Raw genomic sequence first — 16,260 nt, 5'->3', positions numbered from 1 at the left:
AAGTTGCCTCTTTGAAGTCCTCCGACAGCTCAACTCAATACCCCCGACCTGGAAGACAACAGTAAAGCTAGTACAAAGGCCGTCTGACCTTCGAAGCTCCACCGACAGAAATACTAGCTACCAACAACTAGTCTTGTCATTCAAACCGTGAGCGGCGCCCTTTGTTGTTACTCTTTAATTGCGATTATGAGAACGATTTATCTCTGAGAATCATAGCCCTTTTCAAAAGCCGTTTTTCAAATTACTCAGGCCATGTTATCAACAACAAAAACCCGACATAAATCAGCCGAAATTGACAAGGTTGACATGAAGTTGATGGATTATCGTCTGGCTTTCACTACTGGCCAGATGCCAACGCGTGTTTCAAAGCTAATCGCTGATTGGCTGTGTGTCGACAGCCCTTGTCAGTGTGCATCAATCATTTTTAGCTCGTGACAGCTACCAAGTGACAATGGCCAATCAGACCGCGCTTCGCTAGCTTAGCGCCTCGCTGATTGGCTTGCGGCAAATTTTCTTCATCTCCTGCTGTAAATTCAGTGTTTGACTTGAAGTGTTGTCGGCAAATTTGTGTTTTTGTCTGTTGTCTAGAAGGGCGGCATACGTAGAGGAGGGCTTGTGTGGCTTTCAACGGACTAAGCATTCTCATTCAAACGCCCAACGCTATCGGATCACCAGTTATTGAAAGGCTGTCGACGTAGTGTAATCAGCCAGGCAGGCCGTATAGACCTCATTCTGTGACTAGAGAGCGCTGAGAACGTATCGAATCAACTCCGTCTTTCTAACTTACCCAAATGAAGCTAGTTTCAAATATGCTATCGTCAACTCGTACTCAAACGTATATGCATACTGAGTACTTACAACCACTCGACCCTCTTCCATCGGTAAGTCTATATTTTCATGATTATTCATAGGTTGTAACAATAGTTTACAACATTGTAGATATTAATTCTAGGCCTATATATAGTAGTATGATAGGCTATATTTTACTAATCGGCTGTACATCGGCTTAACTTTTCGGTATAATAAAACATTAGCTGACGTACATTAATTATTGTTTAGTTGGAAAGAATATCATGATACAACCTTATGGAATTTTTATAAACTTAAAATAATTTTTGTTAACTTTAAGCTATCAATACATATTATAAGGACACAGTGTGTTGATTGAAGTATAACCTTGCTCTCATATATCACCAGTTACCTGTCATAATGTACATCAAAGTTGTACCTGTCAATCTTAACTTTCATCGCCAACATCACTCACTTTTTTTCTTCCAACATTACGTGCTAATGCCAAAACTTGAAACATAGCCAATATTCTTTCAATTCTTTCGCTCTATCAGTTTGTACTTGCTGTTTTTAACCGCTAGCCAATTAATTTACAATTTCTCATTTTTTATCTATTTTAGCTTGATGCGAAGAAAAGTCCTTTGGCTTTGCTGGCTCAAACATGTAGCAGCATCGGCAAACCAGATCCACCACACAACAATGTTGATAACAAGCCCGTTTACGAGTCTCAAAATGGTAAAAGTTCGCCGGAGAAGCCTACAGCTCCTATTGATGACAAATGCTCATCTTTTAAACCATATAAACAGTCGGAAAAACGCGAAGGAGATGCAACTATTATGAAGATTGGATTTCCTAACAACCAAGCACGTAAAAGTGCGTCTTCGCCGCCCGTGAATGACTCAAAACCAATGCGAAGCAATTCATGCTCGCCTACACTGAAGCCAAAAGCGGTGTCGCCTATTCCATCAAGCCATTCAACCCCTGATAAAGAACATTCATCTCACAGCGGATGTGATGCCTCGCGAGAGGGTTTATTAAAAGCTGTAACAACACCCCTACCAGCCTTGTCTACAGCTAGTCATATTTCTTACAAACATGGACATCTTTCGCCAACCGCTGCTGTTGCGCCGTGCGGTTGTCACTCGCAAATTGTTGGACACATTCCGTGCGACCCATTATCGCACAAACACCACCACGAAGGACATATTTCACCAACGTCACCATACGCGGCTGCGTACGCACGTGTGAAAACGGCCGATGGTGCCACAACTTTGATGCCAATCTGTAGAGATCCTTATTGTACAAATTGCCAACAAACACCACAAATAAACTCTTCATCTTGTACCCAGTGTCGCCATGACCCCATTGGTGTTGGACTTAGTGGAGCTATACCTGTAGCCTTACCGTTTGGTGGTGCTTTACCTGCCTACCCTTTACCAACAAGTATGTCAAGTGCAGCTTCTTACCTGTACACACCCCACCCAGGACTACCACCTGCCTCAACGGGTGACCACGTTTGTAATTGGGTGTCTGGAACAACAAGTTGTGGAAAACGATTTGCTAGCAGCGAGGAACTTCTTCAACATCTGCGTTCGCACACAAATGAAACAACGCCAAGTTCACCCCTTGCTGCATCGTTGAGTGCCCAGCTAGGAGCTTATTATATGCAATATCATCCATCAGCACCAGCACTTGGACTTAAATCTGGACATGCATCACCACTAAGTCCGGTCAGGTACCATCCTTACAGGAGCTCACTCACTGCCCCCATAAGTGCTCTCCCTAGTCTGCCGGCTGGTGCATATTATTCCCCTTATGCCCTTCATGATTTGAAGGCGCGGTTTGCAACGGGAATACCTCATTAAAAAACTTTATAAAAAAGTATTATGATTGTTTGTGACTACCAACTCAAAAAAGTCTGTATGGATTAGTCCAAAATTTGTTTGTATGTTTCATCAAAAGAGTTAGTTGATTTTATTTGAATTGTAATTTTGTTATTTTTAATATCAAAAGCTATTTACATGTTAACGTCCAAGTTTAAGAGTTACTCTTGAGTTCAGTTATTGTTAATATTTAAAAGTTAATTTATTGTTGTACATGGTGTATTGAAAATATTCCTTGCGTATATTATACATGGGTATCTTAGCTTAGGTTTTTTGCATTAAGCTGATCGCTGGAAATAGTAGTGGCTAATCCATGTAATAATTTAACTTAAATACGCCTTGTTTGAAGGGTTGTCAATGTTACATGTTTAATGCGAATGATTGATCAGGCCCCTTTAGAAACCAAAAAAAATATCCAGTTAAACCATCACTACTACGATGGCAGTCTATTGAAATCGACAAGGAAACAGCGCATGTAGCACGCTTGAAAGACTATCAATTCAACAGTGATGTATTGCTTTAAGTTTATCATGTTCCGTAGTTGGTGATAAACATGTCGCCATTGCGATGATTTATTAGTCCGTGCCTATTGCGGCGTTGCGGTAACAAATTTATGATTCAACTAAAATCGGTAACACTCGTTTAATGAGTTATGAAGCTCCGAGTCCGACGTGATCGTTTTGTGTAATTGTTCTGTTTTGTGAAAAAAATTGAAACATATTTATAAGATTTAATGAGAAGATAATTATGATCGTTAGCCAATCTCTATAAATGTATGTGGAAAATCCCCCTTTTCCGTTTGATTTTCCAGATTGATTATTGTACAGTTGTAAATAATATACAATACTATTTGTTATATTTCAGAATATTTTATTATTGTTATTAAACGTTGAGATCCATCTAATTTGTGATTTGAATACTTCATTATTTGTATTGTACAGTGAAGTGATGGCGTGAAAGTTGAGTATGAGATTGAAATCAGAGAATGGCGTTATTTATAGTATTATGGAGTTGACGAGCGAAGAGATTTATCATTTGCTAAATGTCATCCGCCGGTGAACGTTCCTTAACAATTCATATTTTTAAACCTCATAAAACCGACACGAGCACTATGGACACATTACATCAATACCCTATGTAATATAAATTCGTTGAGTGAAATGAGAGATAATACTGTACATGACTAATTACATGTCATTCGATGTATCGAAGGATGGACAAAATACTGATACGGTAATTAACTATAAATGATAGATGTTAATTGACAGACAGCCACAGAACTACTCAAAACACCATGCTAACGAATAATATTCAGTCTATAGTTTTATGGGTAAGATGGGGGGAGACGGGGAGTGTGTGTGTTACATGGACGGGGAGTGAGATAAAAATTGTACGGCGCACAGTAGAAAATGTATTTTACAATCTCGCTTTTTACATTAATTGGGAGCGTAGAGGTTTTTCCTAATACAGATGTTAGAATGGCACTTGCCAATTTGAATTACCGATATAAAAGAAAACGCACTTTCATTATCAAAATTTCACTCTCCATCCCGTCTTTAAATTTATGTCGATTCATCGTTGACGTGAAATTAAATACCTTAGCAGATTAAGAATGCTGAATTTTGTCAACTTTTCAAGGCTGTGTGTCGAGAATAATTACATTTTTAATTATAATATGCACATCTTATACAACCCTATAGCTAATGATGTCATAATATTATACAAAATTATTAATATTAAGCCTTCCTCCATGGTACAATGTAGGTCTATATATAATATACTGTATATATAAACATACAAAAAAGCCTAGTGTATTCATATTCATATATATATATATATATATATAATATATATATACGGTATATATATATATATATATATACACAGTAAGATGTGTATAAGAGACAGTATATATATATATGCCCCGTTTTCTGTTTCCTTTATCAGATATATTATACAATATCAGATATATTATACAGTATATCATTCGCACTGAGTGCGACAGCTGATTATTATTGCAGTGCTTGGATTATAAAGATAAAATACAAATTTATCAATATTATATATAGTATATTTATAATGTATACGCCGTATATCATCACTTTCACAGTTTTAAGCAAAGTGCGACAGGCGAACGACTCATGATCTATCTATAATTTTGAAGAGGCTTAACTATCTAATTTATCTTATGAATCCGATCTTCATCGGCTTAGCAACACCAGTAGTAGTGATAACAGATTTGTTTTACTTAGATATTGCCTGTTAGCAATGAACGTGCTATTCTTTACATTTTTGATAACAATAATTTATTACCTGTATTTTTTTTTTAAACAGATTCTTTTTAAAGAATACAGTATAGAATATTTGGTTAAAACATAAGTTACCGGATACCGAATAAAGCTCAAGATGACAAGTTTACAGGCCCATAATATATTTCTTCTGCGTGGGCACATTTTCTGATGAAATCTAAAGTAAAAATCTATTTAGGTCAGAGACAAATTAATGTGATATTTTAAAGCACGAAACGAAAGGCGGTGCGATGCTTCCTAGGCCGCCTTTGAATGACAATGTCAGCGATCGAAAGTCTTTTTCCGATAGTCGTCATCTCGATAACTCTATGTACCATAAATATGTGTCAGGATCGAACCACAAGGGCCTAGCTAAAAATCCTGTGTAGAGTAGGCACGGTGGCTTGTTTTGAAGAATGTATTTTTAATCATGGAGGTATAATAATTAATAATAATAATTGCGGTTCATATGCTCTATCGATTTTACTTTTCTAACCAGTGAGCAGTTTAAACTACCTACAGTCTATTAGATTTTTCTAAGACTTTATGTCCACAATTTGTTATCTATTATCCTAAGCAATTTATCCACTAACAAAGAAAAGGAATTCTAATTATGATTCATGAGTCGAGTTTTAATAATCATGAAAGCAACCCTTAAACTTGATCTTTTCCAATTTTATTCAAGAACACCTCTAAAAATATGGAAGTACTGTATAATCAGGATACTAGCCAAGATACAATGGTAAAATTGAATTTAATTATATGTCAGAGCCACATACACAGTAAAATCCATTAACACATGGATAACAAAAACAAGAACTTTTAAAGAACAATGTACTAAATAAATGAATTCTCTTCATAAAAAGCTTTCTTTTATTATTTTATTATTTCCATTATTCAGGAAAGAATTTTGAAGAAAAGGATTCATAACCAACAAACAATAGCTCTCATGTAGGCTAAGTATGTGCACATATTATAGTATTAATGAACGAAGAATATAGGCTATATATTTTTTTTTATCATTCCTCTATAATAAGCTAGAGCAATAGGTTAGGCTTGCTTTTATACGTATAGCCTAACCCAGGGAACAGTTAAATTACACCTAACCTAAAGCAAAGTTAACCGTCTGTCTGTTTGCTTTATTATATACCGCTATTGTGCTAAGGGCTCAAAAAAAGTATATTTTGAAACACAGTACCCTGTACTATACTCTAAAGTTTCGTTTTTGGAAATTGTGGTTGTTAACCTGAAATGATGCTCTTCGTTTTCAATTAAGAGTGAGCTATAGATTACTCTTCATAGATTACACTTCCTATGTGTTTTTGTTATAGGCCTATACCGTAATAACGAAATGTTGGATTTACATATTTCATTTAATTCGAATTCGCCAACACATCATTTTGCATCTTATCTTGATCGCCATATGAATGACTGACTACCTTTATGTTCCACACATTTTTATGATCTAGTTGGGAATTGTTCGCTGTTTTAACACGTTGCAGTTTATCCTATAAGAATTCGATGGGCATATAGTAGAATAGAATAGAATAGAACATTTGTATAGCGCCGGTATCCGCCAAAAATGACGCTCGTGGCGCTTCTCAAAGTAGGCCTACATAAGTGTATTATGCCTATTTACTGTGTATGCATATTTACTTTGTTGGCCTAACCTGTTGTCCCATTCTGAATCTATCAATATTAGAAGTCATTATACATTATTTAATTATTTCTTATAGGCCCAAAAATAATCACATAGCGCATTTGCATCCATAGGTCATGAATTTTATTAGGCCTATCTAAACAATAATCAGTAACAACATATAAACCTAATGATACTTAAGAAATATACCGGTATATCAAATTTAAATCCATATTCACTTGGGAATATAGGCCTATTTATTATTCGTTTAATATTAAGCAACTTACGTTTTCAGCCGTATATTTTAGATTAAGCTTTTAGCAAAGAAAGGAAAAGTCTCTAATGAAGATGATGATGATGATGATAATAACAATAATAGTAATAATGATAATAATAATAATAGGCCTAATAATAATAATAGAAATAATAATAATAATAATAATAATAATAATAATAATAATAATGTAAATGGCAATAATAATATGATAATAATTAATAGGCCTATACTAAAATTATAATAATGGTATCACACAGATGCTATAGGCCTGACGCCTATAATATATGGATTCAGTGTTTTGGTATAGTTTAATGTCATCGTTTCCTAATATTGTCGTTAAATTTATGTATTTGATTTTTTCCATATGTTTGATAATGAATATTCTTTGTTGCGGTACGGTTACTTATTGCTGTGTTTATTGTTGTACTGTAAACGTTTGTGTTCGATATTTTTATATGCCTTCTGTTGGTACCGTACGGTTAATGATAAATAGGTTTACACGTACTAAAAATAAAAATTATGGTTATAATAACATCAACATTTTTTTGATACACTCATAATATATTCTGCGTGTATGGCACTACTAGATGGTCGGAAATGGCACTTTTAGACTTCAATTTGAATGTAATTTTCCCTTTCTCCCATTTTTCTTTTAATTTTCAAATTTAGAGGGGCACAATATATGTGTGTGTGTGTATATATATATATGTATGCGTATACATATATATATAGGCCTATATACATATATCTAAATATATATATACATACATATATCTCTTATACACATCTAGATGTGTATAAGAGACTAAATATGGCCTCTCGTCGTTGACCAATATATACTGTGTTTCAAATTTGTTAGTTTTCAAATGAAAAAGTATAAATTCATGTTTAAGTATACGTATCGGCAGGCCTATTGTACATGAAATGGATAGCGAAACAGATACAGTATTGCTAAAATATATAGTCCTATAAAAAATGAATATAAAAGATCTGACTGAATTTTAGTAAACAGTCAAGCATCTGTATTCTAAGTTACCATACAGTCGCCATAGGCTATTATTGACAGAGGTAAATATTTTTTATATTTATATTATTTAATGTTGTTTAAAAACCACTTTTTTATGGTTTAACTGTGTAAGTTATTGCTTGATGACAACTGTGTTCAGTTTACTGTCGTTCATGAATATAATATAATGTAATATAATATAATATTTACAGGCCTACATACATTTATATATATATATATATATATATATATATATATATTGCCTTGGTTTGGCTCTGTAATCATTAGTGGTAGTGGGACTGGTTTTATATATATATACATATACACACATATATAGGCATATATATATAAAAGAATGAAATGAATATATATATATATTATATAAATCAAGATAGCCGTTAACACTGTTAAATTATATATAATTCATCAAAGAAATATGATGAATTTATATATATATATATATATAGGCTTATTTCATTTTTCTTGGATGCGTATATTGATAAGCAAAATCTATAGAAAGAAAGCTCGCATACATAAATTTCTGTAAATTCGTATCATGACTTAACTTGATTGATTCATTAATGCGGTTGGTTTAGATGACGAGTGGAGAGGCGGTTTGCTTCGTTATGTATAGGCAGACAATGGCTAAATCAATATTAAAAATCAGTATGCAAATTTCAATGATGGTATGTTTAAAATTACAACGGGATTGCTGTAGGCCTAATGACGAACCGACAAAGCTATCGGGGAAGATGTTCCAAAATATGATTTAGCACAGAATCGTTTCTAATATCAATGAATGGATATGTCGATCGGTAATATTCGAATGATTAATGATGAATTATCGTCTGTTGTACGATGTACGCGGGCCAATAGTGAGTAGACTATAAAATGGCAACGACCAGTATCGGTATATTAGCATACCGAATACTTTAGCCCGTTTCTCAATCATTTATTATTATTAACGTAAGCCGATTGAATAAACGATCCTACTAATTTCTATAGGTCATACAATAGTGTCTTTATATAAGTATAATTGAACGTATTGAACTACCTGTACTCAAACAAAATATAGGCCTATCCCGATAAAGTCATATTCAAACAAAAATTGTATTACAGGTTGGTACACATGACATAAACCATGTTAGTACACTATCAAAACCATAAATTTATAAATTAATTATTACTAATATTGATGTCATTATCATCATCTATTATATTGTAATTTTTGTTGTACTGTTATTTTTATCATTATATATATATATATATATATATATATATCAATAATAATAATATGAATCATCATCAGCATTATTAATATTATCATTATTAATATTATTGCAGGTCTACTATTTATTGTGCCTTTCATTATATTTTTGGAATTTAGATTTTCAAAAAAAATGCTATGCGTCCAAATGGCGGTTTATTCGTTCAAAATGATAAAAAATAACTTTACAAACATAGTCAAAATTCACGCATAACTTCAATCAAATTCACGTTTCACTTTTATTTTGTCCAAGATGAACATAATTCAAGTGTTTTCCATAAATAACAATTGTAAAATCCAAAATACAAAAAAATGTAATTAATCACAATAAACAATAGCGATCACCTTATCGATCACATAAACAAGGGCTTCAGGATAAGATGTCCTTATTCACTGAATGATGCATTTCTGAAAGTATCAGTATCGATAGCGGCGAAGCTCAACAAACTCAGAAAACGCCCTCAATCGGAGTTTTCATTGTTGACAAGCGGGAGTTTTTGTTTACTGTTAGGATAAAAGGGAGGAGCCGACAGATACTATTGAATTAATAATTTTCTGGTGGAAATCTAATTTAGAGCCTGATATTAATTTTGTTTTCCAAACGAGACAATACGTCATAAACCTAGGGCCTAAATATATGTTCGATTTGAGCAAAAATATCGGAAGCTTAAAAAAAATATGTTTATCGCCCACGTGCGCAATGGTATTGAGTAAAAACATTTTTTGGGGGGGAAAAAGGGGGCTTTTATTTATTTATTTTTTAACTAAATAAAAAACTGACAGAAGGGCCAATGTCCCTGACGGGGAGGTCAATTTCCCCGATGAAAGCAAACTGGACTTGGTCGGGCGTCGCTCAAAATCTTTTTAAAGTGGTTCAGGGGCGAAGCCGAAAATGTGACAATTTAGAGATTTCGAGGCTTATTTTAATCGATACTTATAATGTAGAAAATACATAATTTTTTATTTCTCTAAGACGAATTGTGGTTTTTCTCCCCGACGGGGAGGGGGTTGGGAGGGATAGGGGGGGGGGGGCTACCTTTGATTTTACAATAAAGTAGGCATTGAATTTGGATGTTCTCATTACAGATGATATTTTTATAAGGTAACTTGCGATTAATAACATGACTATAGCCTTGTTATGTATATTGAATATATAGTGTATAAAAATGCTGGCTTATTTACATAATATCGATATTAAAAAAAAACAAAAAAACCACATGGTGTATGCCTAAAACTACTCTACACACTATAGGCCTACTAATAGTACTAAAGGTGGTGATGACGATGATGATTAGGCCTATGATGATCGCAATGATGATGATGATAATAATAATAATAATAATAATAATAATAATAATAATAATATTAATAATAATAATAATTATAACAATATTCGAGGGAATTTTTTTTGTGTGTAAAATGAATACGTACCGTATACTCATATAAACGCCCCTTAATTTCACTACAGTGTTTAACTACAGCACGTATTTACCGTCAGAACGGTGTTATTGCGTGATAATAAAGACTTGTTAGAAAAGTTTAGAAAATGTAATTCTACTGAAGAAGAACCTTAATAGAATGTGTTGAGAATGATGTTGTTTCCATTAGATATGGATTCATATAGGCCTAGGGGTTTTTTCCGAAGAAACACTAAACGAGGGTCTAGGGGGGGGGGGCGTTTATTCGAGGGATGTTTATTCAAAGCGGGGCGTTTTATTCGAATAAATACGGTGTATTAAAAAACAAAATAAGTTCCGTGATTTGTTAATTTCATGTTAAAAATTATATTAGATGGCGTATTTGTTTCCTACCGACTGTCATTGGTCCCGAAAAATATCAGCTAAATATTGCCACAAAATGGATCACGTGTTATCTCAAAAAAACGCACGTGCTTGCGTCGGGGCTTGCATATTTTTACATTGCTGTTTTCTGGGATCTTGGCAACGATATCCAAGGGGCTGGGCTTAGTTTAAGTGCTTAGTTACACCACAGATACTATTATAGGAAGACTATACCGTGGCTATACAGCCTTTTCCCAGGTTAACGTCGTGAACTTTCATGTAAACGGGTCGCTTTTAAGTGACTGGTGTCGGGTTTATCGTTGTTCGCTTTATTTATGATCTTCCTCACCACCTAATTAGCATGCTAAAACTAGACGAACAATTAGCGTTGATGGTTAGGCCAGGTTATGCCTTGCAATTTTTTGGATATTGTTTATTAATACAGCCTATGCCATCTAGATTGTGTAATTAATGCCATTAATATTCTAAGGTTTAACGACGGATCCCCTCTACTTTACCACGAAATGCATGCGTTATGATCAGGTTAATTATCTAATATTTTATATGTTATATCAATTGCATAATAAATAACATTAATAATAATAATAATAATAATAATAATAATAATAATAATAATAATAATAATAATAACAATAATAATATTATTATTGTATTATTAACAATTGTACAATATTGGAATATTTGTATTATAAATTGAATGTGAAGATTGGTAATCACACAGCATTTCCGTTTTAATGTAAGTAGATGTAGGCCTACAACAGGGCTAAGTGAATATTATTTAACATTATTCATAAATGACTTTTATGTGAATCATCAAATTGAAAATATAGGAAAAAAATCAATTAGATAATGAAGTAGGCTCATATTAAATCGTTTAATTTATGAAGATGATTTAATCGTAATTAATGATACAATTTTTGGATTCAACGATCCTTCAGTAGGTCTAAACTTCATGTTTTTCTAAAAAAAATATGTATTGGACGTAATTAGAAATTCACCAGATATATAGCGTTAATAGTAAAATGGAAAGATTATCTCTTTAAATCAGTTAATTAATGTTTTTCGTTAAATTGTAGGCCTACGTTTAATTAATATTGATTAAGATCGACACCTTTATGATTATTATCTGTTTTCAACAATTGAGAAAAGTAGAACGAGATGAATTGTTGGTGATACTTCATGCATTTTACAATAACTTGTTACCCCTACAGGGGTAAAACGCGTGAATACCGGTATTCAATGGATGAATATTTAAAACCAAACAGATGAATAAACTTGAATTGATAAACACTACTTGAATCATATAAAATATAAACATTAAGTGTATGTTAGATAGGATAATAGTTTTATTACATTATTTGCAATTAACTTACCAATAAAATTTATGCTTATTATCTTCTCGACCATACAAGAGCACAAAGAATAATTATAAACCATAAATAATACAGTGATTTTAGATTTGAATGTTTATCTTGGGAACTCATCTTCAACGAACAGCAACAGGCCTAAAGCGAATTTAACAGATTCTGGGCCCGTGTTGCCGATTTTTACATTGTCTCGAAATCCCACCAGGTTCCTAACACAGTTTTTATCGGCCTATAGATGTATCACTGTTGTTAAATGGCTTCTGGACGCCAAACAACACAAGAGGCAGCTCATTACAAAAATGATATACCAATCAACATCGAGCAGTTGTTATAATAAAGAATACATCAAACGTCACCGACGTGATAGCATCCTCTTGTCTGAATACATACCAACAAAATGCATAAATAACATTTACTTTCCCAGAAGATTCATTTTTATGAAGATAATTTGGTTGATTTTACTATGCAATATTAAAATCTGGAATTCCGATATTTTTTTTAATATCCAAAACGTGAATAATCATGAACTGGTAACAATTGGAATTTACTGTCGTCATACCACACCACACTATAGCGTTATAATCACATGAAGAAAATCAACGTGGTACATGTTTTTAATTGTGACAGACGCTTTACATACTTTAGACGTTAGATCTGTCTGTAGGCCTATCTGTATCTGTATTAGTTACTCAGCAAAACGGAAAGTTCCGCATCCCACTAGAGTTGAGTGCTCAAGACTAGATGATTTAGGCCTATGTTGAGGGTACATTGCATATGAAGTTTGCAGCTGCAATCTTGAATTGGTTTAGTTCAGGAAGGCTGATGATTGAGGGTGGTAAGCTGTTCCAGATCTACCATGGGTCTACGTTCAAAATAGGCCTACGTTTCACTTTAACTTGAATCTTAGTGGCGATGGGGGTCGCAAAAAGTGGTAGAGATAAGATATGAAATCATGTGATAAAACTCCAGAATATTCAGGGAAAAGCAAAAACCGCAACCCGACCCTATAGGACCATGGTTCTAGATTGTCAGTCACGCCCCGCTCTGCAAAAATTCTGGATCGTTACTGTACAGATATTTCTACAAATTTAGTGTCAGTCACATAAAGAAAACCACCGTCAAACCTTGCAGTGGGTTTGAAATGGGGGAGGGGAATGGGGCTGATGGGTAGGGGCTCGATGATTAGGTGGGGGAGCCACCTCGCAACATAAGGTAACGAGGTGATTTTTAACTACTTGAGTGTGAGTTTTTGGGGCGCCGATTGGGGAGGGGTTGAGTATTTTTTGGGACCCCGTGTGGTCCCCCATACCCCCTATATATACGCCCACCACCTATATATATACGCCACTGTACCCATGAAAATTTAATTTTGTGCATACATACGGTCTGCAGGCCTAATTCTGGAGCGAAACTATTTCATTATGTTTGCAAATTATGCCATGTGTGAGAATCAATGCTATGTAACGAACTGTGTCTATATTTTGAAGGGAACAGTTAAGCCTTAGAGGCCTATACGGATTTGAAATGTGCGAAAGAAATAAAATTGATGATGGTAATGGCAAGAAAATATGCATAGAGATGCAAATTTAACTGGTCAACCTATAGTAATATTAATAACACGCTGTTAGGACTATTATTAGATATTGTAGTTTCCTTTGCATTCACGTACATTTACACAAATTAAAACGTAAGTAAAGTAAACGTAAAACCGGGGTGGGGACACACGACGACGCGCTTCCATGAAGACCTGTAACGCGGTGAGAGTTCACAGTGGATGAATTCAACAACACTCAGCTTAAGCAATGCTTAAACATGCTTCTGGTTTGTTATCGATAAAACAGTTCTACAGTCTTAATTCAGACTTATAAGCAATCGGTACTGGTTGGGTCGTCAAGCGCTTACACGATGGATTCGTCAGCCGAACGTCGCCCATAACTTTATTGCGTAGTGCAGCGCCGCTCTTCGTGGTAAATTGTGCCCTACATCGAAGAGACAATCCTTAAGTTTTCAAGGAGTGTAGGCCTTTATTGCGTTCTTTATAAAACAGAAGGAACCTCATCAATACAAATATGGTTCAGCGCAAAAATTATTACGTTTAAATAAGAATACATGCTACTCTATAAAACCTGGGCACATACTCCTCGTACGAGATGATCGTACGACCGTCGGCCGACGAATCCATCTGTTCTTAGCGAACGCTTGACGACGCATCGCCGTCTACTGTTTGTTGGCCATGGCAGATTGAGCGGATCGACATTAAATACAATCCGTTGCGCGTTTCGTCACGTTGTGTTCTCAATGGGAATGCGTCGGCCGACGACAGTCAGTGCGGTGCATGCCCGGTTTGCAACCCCCCCCCCCCCAAGAAAGGGGAAAAAACCCCCAAAAACTATTGAAATAATTATTTAACTTAAATGATCTTTCTTAAAGTATAATTGAAGAAGCAAATACCCGGTTTCTAAAATGAAAATGGCAATATGATGTAAATAAATAGTATAGACCTATGATTGAAGTTGGCAGGCAGTCGCACAATTTGCTCTAATATTTTCTCACCTACTGTACTAGATATTTCATGAAATTACTAACTTTATGAAAACCATAATTCTGGATTGATGAGTAATTTTAAAAAGAAGAAGTGTTATAATCAATCAATTCGCTGTATTAATATTCACTGTCTAATGAATCCGATTAGCCCAGTTGCTCAAACGTATATCTACATATATTCAACACGTGGGATTAAAATTCGATATTTAATTAGTGAATGACGGTGTGAAGGTGAGGCGAATTTGAAATTTATTTGCCAAAATCTGTAAGGTATTTAGGCTTTCATTACAGAAGGGGAGTGACATGAATGAACAATGGGAATATACGTGTTACATTAAATTAGGCCGATGAGAGAACGAAAACAACAAAATCGAGCGCGTGGGTTTATAGGTGAATAGATGGACTAGGCTTGTCTCTCATCTTATTGAAATTGAAGATCACTCTCAAGATTACACTATTTTGCTAAGTTTAAACATAATATTCAAATTGAGATTTTTTTTTTTTACAAAAATTTCGTTTATAGAAGTAGAAAAAGGAGGATGGGGTGGTGCTTTAAAAGAGGACAGATTATGTATATACTTTTTTCTTATAATGTAATAGAGTTCCATTTTCTTTTAATTTGCCCTTTGGATTCTATTCCATAAGACCATTTTAACAAATGTCTTTTATTGTTATTCTAATTAGAGACCAAAGCTGGTAAAGACCATGAACATCCCGATCCCAAAAGTGGTCTTTAATTGGAGGGAGACGTGTATCTTTAATGACAACTGACAATATTATCATTATTAGAAAATATTGTAAAATTGATCATTTATGGCTTATTCAAAGAGAAAGCTGATTTGCGCACCTTTTAAGTGTTGATTTGTTTATACTTCGGGCCTTGGGCCTCTTTATGTATATTAATAAACATGCCCTAGATATATAATATAGGGAAAGAAAAAAATGTATTCTCATTACCTCATGAAGAGACTAATACGCATCGTTGCAAGATAATTATACGTTGTTTGTTGAGACCAATTCGTGCACATTAAGCGTTTGAAAGCAGGACGTGCCCTCACGTGTCACGCGTGGTTTCTGTTGCGTGATTATGAGTATTCTGCCGAAGACCACGCATCAAACTGTAACAAAGCATCACAGCTTAGCAGGATGCACGAATGGGATACAGATGAATGAACGGACAATTGTCGTATTATTATTATTATTATTATTATTATTATTATTATTATTATTATTATTATTATTATTATTATCATCATCATTATTATTATCATCATCTTCATTATTATGATTATTGTATTATCCTCCTCCTCCTCTTCTTCCTCCTCCTCCTCCTCATCATCATCATCATTTTCGTCTGTTCATGATAGCATAGGCTTCTCTTCGACTGGGGGTGTTCCC

The 16,260-nt window shown here is 34.3% G+C and overlaps 1 protein-coding gene across 1 annotated transcript; it reads left to right on the top strand.

The window, feature by feature from the left end:
* Positions 1–503: 503 nt before the first annotated feature.
* On the top strand, positions 504–3,576 carry LOC117104628 (zinc finger protein 703-like). The gene is made up of 2 exons (XM_033245496.1): positions 504–881; positions 1,410–3,576. The coding sequence occupies exons 1-2, from the start codon at positions 792–794 to the stop codon at positions 2,652–2,654; spliced, it is 1,335 nt and encodes a 444-aa protein (XP_033101387.1). The 5' UTR covers positions 504–791; the 3' UTR covers positions 2,655–3,576.
* The last annotated feature ends 12,684 nt before the right edge of the window (positions 3,577–16,260 follow it).

The sequence above is a fragment of the Anneissia japonica genome, unplaced genomic scaffold (assembly GCF_011630105.1).
Source record: "Anneissia japonica isolate Jap-2015-1 unplaced genomic scaffold, ASM1163010v1 scaffold287712_len2945570_cov188, whole genome shotgun sequence".
Lineage (NCBI taxonomy): Eukaryota > Metazoa > Echinodermata > Crinoidea > Comatulida > Comatulidae > Anneissia > Anneissia japonica.
Note: the sequence above shows the minus strand (reverse complement) of the source record. Positions and strands in the feature narration are given on the sequence as shown.